Source organism: Lagopus leucura, unplaced genomic scaffold (assembly GCF_019238085.1).
Source record: "Lagopus leucura isolate 7727_CA_CO unplaced genomic scaffold, USGS_WTPT01 Super-Scaffold_73, whole genome shotgun sequence".
In the NCBI taxonomy this organism is placed as follows: Eukaryota; Metazoa; Chordata; class Aves; order Galliformes; family Phasianidae; genus Lagopus; species Lagopus leucura.
The window spans coordinates 43,196,168-43,212,118 of record NW_024962252.1 but is presented as its reverse complement, the minus strand read 5'-3'; the positions used below and the strand labels follow the sequence as shown (position 1 = coordinate 43,212,118).

General features: G+C 38.5%; 1 protein-coding gene across 1 annotated transcript in view; it reads right to left on the bottom strand.

Moving 5' to 3' along the window:
* NKAIN2 (sodium/potassium transporting ATPase interacting 2) overlaps nt 1-15,845 on the bottom strand; it is a 502,256-nt gene extending 486,411 nt beyond the window's left edge. The window contains exon 1 of the mRNA XM_042886386.1: nt 15,789-15,845. Within this exon, the coding sequence (XP_042742320.1) occupies nt 15,789-15,842 (54 nt within the window). The 5' untranslated portion in view covers nt 15,843-15,845. The remainder of the gene's footprint in view (nt 1-15,788) is intronic.
* Nucleotides 15,846-15,951: the final 106 nt, after the last annotated feature.

Genomic DNA, 15,951 nt, shown 5'->3' with positions numbered 1-15,951 from the left:
GCTAATGATAAATACATTTTTAAGAGAGAACTAAAATCAAATAAGGACAAGACAGAGTTGAAATCTGGTATCTGTATGTATGAACAAAATGAAAAGAACACTTTTTATACACATCCAGAAAAACACGGGCCCCGATGGGATGCACCCATAAGTGCTGAGGGAACTAGGAGAAGTGACTGCCATACTGCTCTCTATTGTCTTTGAAAGGTCAGCCTCACCTCCATCCCTGGAAAGGTAATGGAGCAGATTACTCTGGATGTCAGCTGGTGATCTGGATGTCATCAAGAGCTGACAGCTTCAAAAGAAGATTATCAGGAACAGTCAATGTGAGTTCACCAAGGGGAAGTTCCATATAGATGAGAGGAAAATGATTTTACTATGAGGGTGACAGAGAACTGGAACAAGCTGCCAAGAGAAGTTGTAGTGTCTCCTTTCTAGATATATTCAAGACGTGCTTGGACACTTTTCTTTGCAATCTATTCTAGGGAACCTGCTTTAGCAGGAAGTTGGACTAGGTGATCTCTCCCAACACCTACAATTTTGTGGTTTTGTATTATAAAATATGCACTATCAGGTTACTCGAGTAAGTGTATTTTTATGTTATTTACAAAACAAACTTGCAGTGCACCTACTTGCTGTTGGCACATATAAGCCAGAAGTATTTTTTCCATGCACACTGTTCAAATGGCACAGCTGATTTCTGTCTTAGGTGACTGAGTCACAGGTGAATGGAATGGATAGCAACAAGGGGTATTTCTTCACCAATGGACACATTGCACAGACCTCTCAGCTCCACAGGGTGAGACTTCAATGCCTCTCAATAGTGGTCAGAACCAACCAGTTCCCAAGTGAGCCAGCTTCATCAGTGACCCATCTTGTATACTCACCTTTGGAGCTCACATCAGCTCTGAAAACGACTTCTCTATGTCTTCAGGGTCCTAGCAGGGTCCTTTGCCTTCCACCCCCAGTTTAATTTTTCTTTTTCTCTCCTTTCCTTTTGTCTTTCTCCCAGATTAGCAAGTTAGCATCGGTAACAATAGTAGAAAGTGGCAGCATGAATGACCTTTTCCTATTTAATTCAGTGACATAAATATGAAAAATTTATCACTTACTTGGCTTATAGGACTGCTGAAGACAAATTCACCTGTGACACATGCACGAAGATAAATTCTTATCTGTTTCTAATACACTTCCATTAATATCAGATCTATCATCCATTCTCCTGAAGTCCTGAGTACCACCCATGCAGTGTAGGAGAATATGATTCTATTCAACTCACCAGGATTCTATTTTAAAACTCAAAGGACATACATTCAGAGCTATGACTTCACTCAGGCATATCTGCTTAAACTGCTGTCTCCTTTCTCACAACACTGTGCTGAAAATGGACATGAAACCCACTGCTTATACTTAACAATGTTTGACTTAAGTCTCTGCCTGTGCCTAAGCTACATCTGCTAACATCGTCTCCACGAAGTCCAGTTTACCATTTCAAGCTACAGAGGTATATGAGCTTTCCTGTTAAAGTCCCCAGACTCCAAGACATATTGTGTACCATCATGCGTGCACTTCAACACACCTGCAATAGCTGACATACAACTGCTTCAAATCTGAATTTGATGCCAAATATAACATCTTTACACAGCTTTGAGACATCCCATTTTTTTCCTCTGTATATTTATTTGTCTGTAAAACACACTCACCCATTTCCTGTGTATGGATAAATATATTAAATTAAATGCTTCAGACTGGCATGGACTATGAATCCCTGAAAAACAATCATTCATTTTGACCTTTTCGATTTCAGAACAGCATAGAAAAGAAATTGGTCTGGGGAAAAAAACACACCTCTGTGAAAGTAAATTCCCAAAATTCACTATCAGTCCTGCCTCTGATGGGACTCTGTCTCCTTTCATTTTCTTCTCCCCATTTCTTCATCCTCACATCTCACAATGGTTCTGTTACTATGTCAAAACTCAGTTCATATTTCTTAGATACACTTCTTGAAATGATTAAGCCTTGCTATTATCCTATTCATTTATGTAAACAGTTTTTCTTACACAAAAGACTCTTTTCCACAGCACAGGCAGCATTTCTTGGAAGTTTCTCTGCACCTTTTTCTCCTGTTTTGGAGCAACAGACATGATATTTTCCCTACATTTTTAACCTGTTACTTACTGGGGAAAAAAAGATAAACCAGTAAAATGTAGGCAGATTTGTTTGGCTAGACATTGCCTTGTAACCACGTAGATCATTAACTACAACCAAGAAGATTCATTAAGACTCAGTGAGATATGAAAGAATCAGAAGGAGTGATTATGTCTGGAAATATACACTGTTTATTAGAAGCTATCTAGGAGGAAATTGTTGCTGCTTATGTCACTTAGTTTATGGCTGTATAAATTATATTCCTTATGGCAGCAGATCGAGGCAAGATAATACAACAGATATCAAATAAGCAACGGTTCTAGTTACCTTTTGTTAGTATCAAGGCATTTAATGGAAGTAATACAAGTAGGACCCAAAGTGGTGAAAAGATATAAGCAGTGACAAAAAGAGGGTATGAAAAAAACTGCTTTTGCATTCTCCATTAGTGCCTGTAGAGCTCTTAGAAAAACAGTGAGTCGATCACCATTATGAGAGTAAATAGTCCTTATAAGGATGAATTTTATTAACTCTTCTACAACTTTACTGTTTATAATTAAATTCATTTTAATACATAAGCAAGCCTGAAGAAAATACCTCTTTTTTCTGCTTGTTTTTGTCCACATACCGTGCAGACTCATAAGCAAATGCAGTCAGTTAACAACTCTGGTTATAGTATAGTGTGTTTGTGTGTGTCCACATGTGTGTAAATATATGTGGAAGAGACAGGACAGAACTGTGTGATGAGAGGGGTAAAAAAAAAAAAAAAAAAAAAAGAGTTTAGTCAATAATTTACTGTATGCTTAGCACAGAGTGCTACACCAGTGTACAACAGTGAGCACAGGGGAAGTCAGTGTGCAGGCTTTCTGAGTACTTGAAATCTAGGCACCAAATCTAGGACCTGATGTTCTTTATCGGGTTGGTAGAGATGTTGGTTCTTTCAAAGAATAATTCAGAGCACCTAAGTTTGCTAAATACTAGTAATAGGGTAGTGAATTCACCCTTTGGGGCATATACCTGCCTACATCACCTTGATAGGCAGCCTCAACACCAAGGTACCTGGTGTGAATTCCTCTCAGGTATTTGCACAAATTGGGAAGTATAGCAGCAAAAAAGGAAAGAGGTACATAAAATGAGGCAGATCTCCAATATTACGCACTAGAAACATTTACTTTAAGATTATACTAGCTGTCTAATGAGCTTGTGTTACTTTTGGAATCACAAGGAGACTGTAAAGTAGCTGTAACAAGAAAGAGGTTATAAAAGATAATAACAATATAATATTTTGCAAACACGAGCATTCATCTTAAAAGGACTTTATAGATGCACATCTTCCTTGACTGATTATTCCCCTTTCCAAGGCCAACTTCTTTATAGTAGCACTACTCACGGCAAGGGTTATCCATTAAAATCAGTGTTGTGTAAAGTATTCTTCCTTGTGAAATTAGCACATTAATGAAAACAAAACAAGAATTTTTCTCACACTCCAGGAATATTAAATGAAATACAAGATTTTCTTACCCATTTTTAATAAAAAAATGGGGATGTTCTAACTTTTGTGATACGTTAATGTGGAGGCAAAGCGTGGAACAAAACATCTAGGTAGATCAATATTACAAAATGAACTACAATCAGAAATATTTATGCAAATTTGTAAAACTGCTTTCCAGCTCACTTTCAGCCCATATTGAGACAATTATTAATCAACATAGTGTCAAGAATAACATAATTCTTCAGATTTTTTCCTTTGTCCCACAACATAAACTAAGACATTACCAATTTCAATTGAAGTAAATAAATAGTCTTTACTTTTTGACCTTTAAAAAAATATTCACTAAGCACATTTTATCTTTATCAAATTTGATCTTCTAAAGGGATTCAGGTAACTGCATTAGCATATTGACCTTATACAAGCTCCAGTATTGCTACCATGTAAATCATAACATTAGTAGAACAGAATAGTTACCTGTCACATAAATATTTGGGTCAGGATTGAACTCTATATAAGAGACAGCACAAAATCACACCACTCTAGGAAAGATCTGCACAATTAGGAAGGCAGAATTTGCAGAGACCACATCATTCATCAGGAAAGGTTCTTCATGAATGCAAGTTGATACTTTACATGCAAATGTTCCTGGAAGATTACCCAACCCTTCCCTCAGCAAAATCCTCTCAATAAATTTCCCCATCTTCAAAATAATCCAATTCCTGTTGGATTATGTGGGTGAGAAACTGATGTATTTCACTGTGAAATCATTCAATACTGAAAGACTGGGGATGTGGCCAACTTGGTAGACATCGATATGCTGGGGTAAGAATGATGCCACTATTCAAAGCTTGCATGGATACTACACATGCGCACCCTTCCTCAAACCCAAGACACAGCTGGGCGCTACCAACATCAGGAGGGAGATGTTCATGAGATCAGACAAAATCTTATCCAAAAGGTGACTATGGGATACCAAGATTGGAATCAAATTTTCCTGAAGTCTGGAAAGATGAAAATACTGTTTGCATCTCCCATACATTCCAATTGTGACAGACATACCTCCAAAGTGTCTCAGACCAGCCTATTCTCAAGTACTTTTCTGGCACTTGGGATTGTCTGTTCTCATTTTTACAGAGATCTAAAACACCTCAGAACATTAAAAACAACTTTCCCCTAAGTTCACCTGTCCTGCTATTCTCCAAATATCTCCTTTCATCATCCTACCTGTCCAGTCGTGGGGGCAAATGAATTCCTCTACCCTCCAAACCACTATCATTGAATGTATCAATGCTTGCATAGAGTATCAGGGCAACTAAGATCTTCAGTGCAATCATTCTTTGGAGACCTCAAACAAAAAGGTAATAAGGAACTCTTTAATGTAAATCCTGATTTCCTTAATTCATATAAAAACATACCAGTAGTGTGTCAAAAGCCAGCTATTATTAAATGCTATAATCATAAAATGAAATGTCAGATATTAACTGTTCAATCCATCAATCACTGTAGTTTTGTATAGCTGTCTTGCTTTAAATTAGTTAGGAAACCATTTGGAATAGATGTTCTGTTTTCAGAATAATGTTTGTTCACCTTTCAAGAAAAGTCAGGGTTTGTTTACACCCAGAAGCGCAATTCGTTACCCCAAATACTGCAGAGCTTTAAATTCATTCAAGCTCTGAAAAACAAACCTAAAGCAGGAACAAAAGAAAAACCTACACAGAGCTGGACACATTTACATTCACTAAGCAGGTCTGAGCTGCACTCTGCAGATTTGAACTTAAAGAAGTACTTGAGGATGTGCACATCCAACTCAACAGACAAAACAGAAAGAGCTGGTTCTTGAAAATACATTCTTGTTGGGCCAACAAACCTTGCTGTTCATTGGAAATACTTTTTCCTGGTTTAGTTTACATTAGCTCCTAACTGCATTTTTGTGGCACTGTGCCACTTCTACATTCCTCTTTCACTCAGATCAGCCCAGTTCTCGCAGAAGCAACAGCAGCTGAAGCACCATTACACTACATAAGGGGCTTTGGAGCAGTCTGCTGATCACCCATTTTTAATCCTGCTGTAACAAGAGTGATATTGAGGAGTTACTGTAAAATGCTTACAACCTGGAAATATCCCTCAGGCACCAAAATTTCTTGAAGCTGCACAAGGTTGACAGGGACCTGAGGACCTGACCTCCTTGGGAAGGCTCTCAGTGTGATCTGAGACACTCAGATGTTGATACCTTTCTCACACTCCCATTACAAGGGCCAATTAAAGATTGCTGGGAGTTCAAAGCAACCTTACAGGTACTGCACTCTTAACAAGCATGTGAATAATCCAAGATTCATCACTGCTTCATTCCTGTTTTATACCTGCACTAATTAACTGAAACCCCGAGTGCTCCAGCAGCCCACTTCGGTGCAGCACAGAGGGTTACATTCATAACTTCCATTATCATTGGGGGCAGTTACGTACATGTGCTGGGCAGAAAGCAGCAGCTGTCCTCTAATAAGACGCTAGTCATGACAAATATAATACAGGCATGGGACCCACATAATTGTCTTTGTAAGTACACAGCAAAGCAAGAATGATTGCAAATGCCAGAAGCCACAAAAACACATTCTCCCCGTACTTTTTTTATTTCAATTTGCAAAGTGCAGCACATTTCTGCAGCAAATAGAGCTTACTAAACCAGCTGCCTTTTGTTATTGTCCTTATGCTTATCTGTGATATTATACAACAGATACCATTTTATCGGTGTCCATAAATAACTTTTATTATGCATCTCAAAAAGCACAGTTTAGCACTATGCAGAACAGACACAATCTTTTCCAGCAGTTGAGCCCAGCAACTTTCTTCCGTTTCTGCCATTATGACCCTACCTCTCAGTGATGGCTTTCATTTAAAAAAAAAAAATAAAAATTAAAAAATTATTAGACAGCAGTCCCAGTAAATATTCTGAGAAACTGCCAGGATCAGAAAAAGGCATTGCTTGCTATACTGATGAATGTTATGTCCAGTTCCAGTTTGTTGTAGTTTTCCCTCTGCGAGTACCAAATTTACTGCCAGCTCCACACTCAGGAAAGCGAGTCTGATAAAATTCATGACAATGAACTCTGTTTTCAGGATGCTCTGAAGCCCATGTCTTATGTTAACACTACCAGTGCCATCATCTGGCTTGTCACCAGCTGCTGTCACTGCCTGTGACCATTACTAATGTCATAAAAGCTAGCAAGCCTAAAGGGCATGAGATATGAATGGCTTTAAAAATTAAAATAAAAAAGGGAAATATCTACTTCATAGCTAATGGAAAAAAAAAACCTATATTTTAAATTCTTTTTTTCAGACAAGCCTCACTCTTTTGCATTCCTTTAGCTGGTGATGTTTTCATTCATTTATTTATTTATTTTGCTGTCATCTGCTCTACGAATTTGAACAGTGATGTAATGACATATGACTGCCTGGTATTCAGTGGTACTCACAGGACCTTTGTCACTGGTGGCTCAAGTGCACAATGAGCACTATCTTCAGTTTCATGTATTTGTGGCTTTGTGAATGCAAACGGTTTTTTTCTCCTTTTGTTTCTGCTTTGTAATAGAACAGCCTGCCACAGAGACTGGGGCCAGAGAATAATGGAAAACGCTGGGCCATTGTAGACCATAGCAAAAATCTGCAAACTTTACATTTTATTTAATTATTGAAGAATGACTTTTCAAAGATCCATGCATTGTTCTAAAGAGACATAGTAGCATCCATCTTCCTTTCCTCACAAAAGCTTTTTATCTTCAAATGAGAAATAATATACTTGTCAGTGGTCAATTTGTAGTCTCTTATGAAGAAGTTTAAAGGAATTTTTAATTAGTAAATTGACCCATGCTATGAGTCATCTGGAAGGAATTACATTAGTTCTTAAAACAGTGAAGTTTTCTTACATAAATGTTAATCAGCACCTTGATTGACTTGAGATCCTCTGTCTCCCAATGTTGTGTTGCTCTGTAAACCATTTCCCTTCACTACATGGGATCACTTAAGAGAGACAGTAAATGTTACACAAGGTGAACAGGGGTAGCACTCTGACCTCCGTTACAGACCTCTAGCATGACTTCCATTCATGTAGAAGTTATGCATCACAGAATCGCATAAAGGTCACCCATGTTTATTCTGACAATATTCTAAATAACAGGTCTGCAGAATGCCTTTGCTTCCTCGACACAAAGACATTGCCAAAGAAGAGTAGACTGAACTGTGCAGTGAAGTAAACAAAGGTGTGTGAAGGAGAGATGCAGTCATTACGTTACTGATTGGGCAGCAACTCAAAGATCTGTATACAGCCAACAGAAAGAGGCAGCCACCTTCAGAAACTGGTCCATAGCCTATACGTTACATGCTTAAAAGAGAAAAGCACAAATCTCTCTCCTGCTATCTGCAAATGGCCCTTCATTTTTGCTTTCTGAAAGGTGATGTGACGTATGACTGGCAGTATCATTTCAATATCTCTTTCAGAAATAACTGAATTAACTTCATATGCTGCCTTCTGTATAAAACTCTACTAATGAGATTTCTTTTATACGAAAAGAAGGGTGAGTCAATCTGTTATGGTATGAATGTAGGATACGATAGACTTTTCCTATTCTCATTCATGAAACTGGTAAATCGCCAGTTCTGTGTAACTGGTGACTTGCCAGTAGAAATGCCATCTAAAATCCTAACTGAGAAAAAAAAAAAAAAAAAAAAAAGGGGGGGGGAAAAAAGTGGAAAGTGGTGTTAGAAGCCATTGCTGCAAACAGCATAGAGAAATCTGAGATTTGTTTATGTCATATACTGGGTATTTTTACTGATTTTAGCAATCAGTAGCATAATCAGTACTTCTTATGTATGTTACATCATTATTTAGGCAGCAGAAAAGCAAGTTTGTGTATGACAAGTAAATCTGAGCCTCGGATGAAAGAAATTTTCAAGGTAATCAGTTATAAGTAAACATTTAAGTGAAGTTAATAAAGCCCTAAACTGATAAACATTTCTCATAAGTTATGTATGAATTAAAATCAAGTTTTTATTAAAAATACATAAGTGTGATCTGTGGTGAATAGAACTATTAGCTATGCGTATTTACTTTTTAGTGAACACAGATATCAGTAACTTTTCCTTTAAATGTCATTTCCATTAGAGGGTCATACAGTGATATAAAGCTGAAACTACTCTCACATGCCATCCAGTTGGTACACGTACATCTGTGCAGAGGGGATAAAATAACAAATTGTGAAATCTCTGCTTGTCACGGGGGCAAGAAAGTGTCCTTTCAGCTATTGTGTTCATTCTACTTATCAATTCCTAGCACTCAACAGCCTCCCTCTTTCATTCACTGTAATATAAATATATCTACACACACACATATATAAAAGAAAAAGGAGATTTATCTGGATGACAATAAAATATTTGATGCTTTAAAATTATTGTGTTTTCAGCATATTTTTTATGATCACACCTTATTTACAGTGGTCCCTAGCTTCCTTGTTCCTGTAGAAAGCCTGCAGAAAATTATCTAATAGTCAAAGTGAGCACAAGTTAGTTTAATCAGTTTCATTTTAGCATCAGTGAGTGGTTACAGAAGAATGAAAAGCGGCGTCTTGTTTATATGTTTTCAAGAGGATCTTCATAGAAGTGTGCCCAACAGCCGACATTACTGTGGCGAAACCAGGCTCCTTCATTTCCTTCTATACTCAATGGAAACAAATGGCTTTCCAAAGCAGCACTTCTCAATATGGAGATGATAGACCGTCTTCACCCTAAATTTGTCAGATCATATATACCCTTGTCCCGGTACAAATACAAAAATACCCATTATTGTCATTCTTCTCTAAATGTCACTTAAAGAAATACACGTAAAATAGATGATAAGAACTGTCTACAGGATGCATGGAGGGCCTCATCTGATGGACCAGGACATTGAGAAGACTACCAAGATGATTTCTTCTTTTCAGGAACTAAGCCATTCACATCATCAAGCACATGTTGGTTTTTTTGTTGTTTTTGTTGGGTTTTTTTTTGTTGTTTTTTTTTGGGTGTTTTTTTTTTTGTTTGTTTTTGTTTTTGTTTTTGTTTTTTTTGCTTTCAACAATTCTGCTACGGAACATATTTCTTTCCGCTGACTACCAAGCGATAGATTTCTCTCCACTGTCTACAGAATGACCATGGAGTTTATTATTCTTTAAAAATTGCTTACTTAGTGCTTCTTGCAAAGAAACTAAAAAGCAAAACAAAAATCCTTCCTGCTGCTCATCATTCAAGCTGCTAGCTCAAGTCTGTCAAAATGAAATTAATTCCTGCTGCCAAAGACTTGCCTCATGGCTATACAAGAACAGTAACTTAGCTAGATATTCTAGGTTCCTATATCCAGGTAGTCTATTCACCTCTTCTCAATCTATTTAAGCCTTTCCATCCCACCCATCATTGCAGTATCTGAATGCTGAGTCTGCTCACTGAACTCTAAAGTAGTTCAGTGTTGAGAAGCAGTGAATTAGATTTGCTGTTCAGCTGCTTTGAATCTCTTACCCCTGTAACTTAAAACAACTCTATTTTTCTTGAAGTGCACGATTGCTTATTCACAATTATTATTACTCATTCACATTTCTATGAAAAAAAAAACATACTGTACATTTCATACTGAAAGTCAATCCACTAAAACTGAATGATGTAATGGATTGCACCCTTTGACACCCACTTTCTGTATGTGTCACCACTTTTGACCTCAAGTTACTAGAAATATAAAGCTTGGTTATGAATCTTTGGTATTTATCTCAAAAACAAAACAGGAAAATATTGTTTACTTTTCTACCAAGGTCTTGCTTAAACCAAAAAAGGTTGCTACATATTCTTTTCATAGCAACAAAAGATGCTCACTCACTGAATTCATGAGCAATTCCCTCTTTTATATATTCCCAGCTACACTTCAAAATCAACGTCTTAGTATTACAGCTTTCAAACCTACACCTGCTGAAAATCTGCTATTCATAAGATTGTTTCCTTTTCACTGCTAGTACGATCACTATGTTTTCAATGTTTTACAATGAAACTAAGACTTTCTCTTCCTTTCCTATCAAAATTGAAACAAAGCAAGCAACGGAATTTTAAAGAAGGCACAGACAGTAGTCATGACAGTAGTCAAAGGCAGGCAGGGACTTAAAAGTAAGTACTTTTTAAGTGTTGTCTCCAAAATGGAGACAACAATTCTTTCTACACTCTTTCTAGATTGATAAACCTCCAGATCTACAGGCTAAGAGGAATAACATAATCACTTTCCCTTCCACTTGTGAAGCTCATTTCTTTAATACCCCTGGTGCCAGCAGAAAATGTAGGAACATGTACACGTCATCACAATTTTCTACTGCAGACCCTTTTCTTCTAAAGCTGCTATTGAAAACCATTGGCAACAGCGACAATGAAACACAATTAAAAAAACAAGCACACAGAAAAAGAAACACAACACTCCCTGAAACTCAGCAATTGGAAGCAAACACCAAAATTTTTCCCACTGTAAAAATAAAAATTAAAAAAAAACCAAAAAACTCTACATGCTAGTTAAGTTCATTTGGAAAGTGCTCTAGTGATAAGCAAGGTTTAAGAGTCTACATTAAAAAGAGATGTTAATAAACATAAAACTACAAAACTGTAGAGCAGCTAATGCTAGAGAATCTCTGCTATGAATGTGTTTACTTTGCTTTCTGAGGGACCCTGGCTCTAATCTGCCAAATCTCACTCCCTGAAGGTTCAGAGATAATTCAATCTGCAAACTGTTGAAATGTGAGTTTTAACATCCAAGCAAGACTATTCATAGTATAAAGTAGTAGCAAGCATTGTAGGTAGGTTTGTGAAATAGATGAGAACCTGCCAAGATCACCATTTTTGAAGACTTTTACCTTGGTTTCAAACACTCAGATTATAAACAAACAAAAGCTGATGACGCCGGGAGGAAAAAAAAAAAAAAAAAAAAAAAAACCACAAAAAAAAAAAAAAAAAAAAAAAATTAAAAAATTTTACCACCAATGGGGGGAAAAAAAAAAAAAAAAAAAGAACACAGATATTTGCTGCTTATTTTTGAAACATGATGAAAGCAGATCAAGTGTGCCCTCATGTGCAACAAGGTAACTAAATATGTGGTTATGGATACTGGTACCACAGGAAAGTATAGAAATCACTTCATAAGATACAGTTTTTGAAATAAAGTACTTGAATACACTCTTAATTGATAGTATTCATTCGTGAAAGAGTACAAAACAAGTACATTCCCATGCAACTTGTTAGACTTTTGATCATTTTTTCTTAGCTCAAAGCAAAACTAAAGACTGGGGCAATCAAACTTGGGGCCTTCATCGTTCTGCTTAGCTACTATACATCTCAGATGGTGGCTTCTGGAAGAGGTCACCCAGGGGCAATCTGGTAAAGTGTCAGGTGAGATTATATCCCAAACACGAGCTGTTGGTGAGGAAAAGGAGACTTCAAACTTTGTAAATCTTTGCCTGTAGAAAGCACCAATTTTCAGAATTTGGGGAAATTGTGCCTGTTGTAGTACATGCTCCTTCAGAGCATACAATTAAATCCCTCACAATCATCAGCTGAGCCTTGATATGTATGCAGCTTGGTTACAAATTTCATCGGCTGTAATGCTTAGCTTCTATATCTGAACTGAGTTACAATTTACTTTAATAATAATAATAATAATAGTAATAATAATAATGAAAGACCTCGCTTGATGGATAGAAACAATAAGATAATGATTCATGAAGATTTTCCAAAGTTTCCTTTGGAAATATTACCCTTTCTCACCATTCCACTTGGAAAGAGAGCTTCTAAGCTGAGAAAATGCAGTACTTTGCCTTTTTTGCTACTGCTCCATGTTTTCCCAAGCAGTCACAGAGGACACTAAGAGTTTCTGACTGGCTTCCATGGGGCTCTTGAAGCTTTTAAGAAAGCACCAAATCAACAATAATCATGGCAGGTTCACCTTTGCTGTTCTTGCCAATAAGAAGTCTGACAAACAGATATTAGTGTTACTGATTTAAGCTATTAATACAAAGAGAGAAACCCAAAAATAAAGAGATATAAAGGACAAAATGAAACAGCAAAGGATTCTCTCAGTGCAACCAGGATGGCTGACACAACAACAAAAAGCAGCAGAGCCCCTATGTCCAGGGTTCCCTTTAGAAGGACAAAGGATAAGAGAGACCAAGATTAATATATTTTAAAACTGAAAAGATACTTTGAGGTCATTAACATTGTGTACAGAAAGAAATGCCTTGTTCCCAACATCAGCAAAATTAGCTGTTACTTGCTGTTAATTCTTCTCATTGGCTTGAAATACAGAGGAAAATGAGCTGTCGTAGGTTGTTTTCCATAGTACAAATGAGTGCACAAATAGGAAGGTATATGTATGTTAATAAGCAGGGGAGCAATGATCAGTATGCCCTTGAGAGAAGAAACATTCCTCAAGCTTTCCGATAATCAAATTGTAGAGTATGTCGCATCAGCTAGGAGCACATAAAATGCATTTACGAAAATAATTTTGCTTGTGCAGGGACTCCCCTAAGTTGATGAAGCTCTACTTCTGAACCAGGATTTGAAACAATCTTTTTTTGCACATTCATGGACATCTGCATCCTCTGTGAATATGATGTGCAACAATGTCTCCAATGAGCTGCAGTATCCCTCAATACTACTTCTTGTTACTACAAAGACCAGTCACACTACCACCATGCCCTAGCACTGCAGAAATGGAAGAATACCTTTTCACAAAAAACAATTAAATTAAATTAAAATTAAATAAAAGTTTTTTTTTCCCCTCAAATAAAGGTATATTTTCTGCTTTGGATGATCATTTAAAAATTGAAATCCATGTATTAGTAATAAAAGGTTTTCCTGTAAGAAGTTCTAGGTTGCTTTTTGTTTGTGTTTTTTTGTTTGTTTGTTTGTTTGCTTGTTTGTTTTGTTTTGTTTTTAAGTATCCTTATCACTATAGAAGTGCTCATCACCCAGATGACATCTTCATCCTTTGTTTTACATTAGTATTAACATGGCTGCTAATTCCAGGGTGAGCCTTAGCAGCATTTCTCCTTCAAGCAGACTTCACCTAAAAAGAAGTGATAAATGATCAACCAACCTCAGGCCTACGTGTGAGAGTTAAACCTCCTTAACTTAAAACCTGAAATCTGATGGTTTATGGTAATATACCATCAAGAATACAACAAGTGCAAAGAGGTATTTTTTTCCCCCCCAAGTAAATGATTATTCTTGCTTTGGACCTTTTTAAATGCCATGACAGAAGCCAGATGTGACTCAGAGATGTGTGTTGCTGCTAGCATGTTCTTTTTGCACCCAGGAAACCTTCCCAGGTTTGTTTTCAGTTCATGAAAACATCTTTGCATTAGAAGTTTGCTCAAGCTACTCAGAAGACAATCCTAACTCCAGCTATATATATATATATGACACTGCAGCTCACGACCACTTATAAAAAGCTTACAATAATGCTAGAGTTCTACATCAGCTTACCTGCTCGTCCACCTGCTGGTATATTCCTGTGGGGCATTTCTGTTTACGTCTTCACCACCGTTTTTTATGTATTTTTATCACCGTGAGTTAGCAAATACATTTGCCTTCACAGGCTCCCAAAACAATAACATTTGAACATCTTAGCACATTCCACCTTTGTCATAATCTCCTGGCTGTTGACTGCATTTCAAACACAGCCTTTTAGCCACACAAGGCACTATTTAAGCCATTTTTGTTCTCTTTGCAGAAAACATGAAAAGTATGCTTCTAAAACTTAAATGGCTTTAAAGAACTTCAGTGATTAATTTTATGTTTCTAAATTGCTGGAAAAGGTTACATTCCTGCCATTCTACTTGAGATTCACTACTTCTATTTAAGATTCATTTTTTAGACAGTGTGCATGAATAAATCACATCTGATAAGATCCATCTAGTTACAAAGAATCAGACAACTTAGGTGGAGAACAGAACCTAGAAATAAAATGCTTTCTGGAACACAAAGGGATTAAGGGCCGATTACAGCCAGTAGGAAGACCACAGGCATTTGGGGTTTCTGATCTGCTAACACCTTATCCTTTTTTGCACTCATTTTGGTCCCTGAAACCCATCGGGTTTTCTCTTCTGTAGTTCTCTTAGCACCTGTCTGCAGAAGGATTGGTGACAATGCCGGTTGCTATTGAGACCAACACTCCTCAGCTCTACTATTCAGTACGAAGGGGATGAATGGGGCAATGCAAATTATTTCCTTTCTGCAATAAGGTTAACTGCTTAACAGAAGTGCTGTCTGTACCAGTGCTGCCAGTACATCCACACTAAAGGTCTCAAGAAAAGAAGGAATGCTCTTTAGCCATGTGTCACAGCCTCCAAATCCATAGGAATGCCATACATCATGTACCAGAGTGGATGATACTAATCCAGGTACATGTTACTAGAAGAGACATTCCTGCAGTTCATTAACTTTAAACGCAGTCACTTTGAAAGTGCTACAGTACCACTGCATGTCGTGTGCACACCTTGGAAGCGGGTTTATTTTTAGGCAGTTTCTTTGTTATTGTATTTCAGCGCTCACTTTTCAAACTCAGTCTAGTTTTGCCTGGCAGCAGAGCCTACAAATACTGCCACATGTCCCCTGTATATGTGAGTATAAAGATATAATCTGCTCCGTTCCGTAACAGCCTAACGATAAAGTGTTAGCACGCACCGCTAAGTCTGAAAGACACAAAAATACACATCTGCAGAAGAGACAGAGCAACTTCCCACGCACACACCTGTACGGCACACTGCCCGCCAGCCACGCACCACGCGTGACATGGCCCCGGCCACGCAGTGCATAAGACCGAGCGCGGGGCGGCAGAGCGGGCACCAAGTTGAGATCAGGCTGCCACAAATGCCCGACTTTATTAACTCCGCCGCGCGCCCGCCCAGCTCTAGCCGCGCCGAACTACCTGTAACGCAGCCCCATCTCCTACCCGCCCGCCCGCCTCTCCCCGCGCCGACCTCAGGACGCGGGCAGTGCCCCCGGACACCTCTCCGGGCACAGGGGAGCCGCCCAACCGCCCCGCCACCTCCCACCCACCATTCCTCCCTCCCTCCCTCCGCGGGCCGCCCCCGCCGCCACTCACCAGCTGCGCGCCGCACACCGCCACCAGCGTGCACCGGCCGCTGCAATAGCCCATGGCTCCCGGCACCCCGCGCCGCCGTCCCGCGCCGCGCCCACTCAGGCGGCGGGAGAGCACCGCCCGGCCGCCGCCCGGCTCCCGCCTGCCGTCGGCGCGCCCCGGCCCG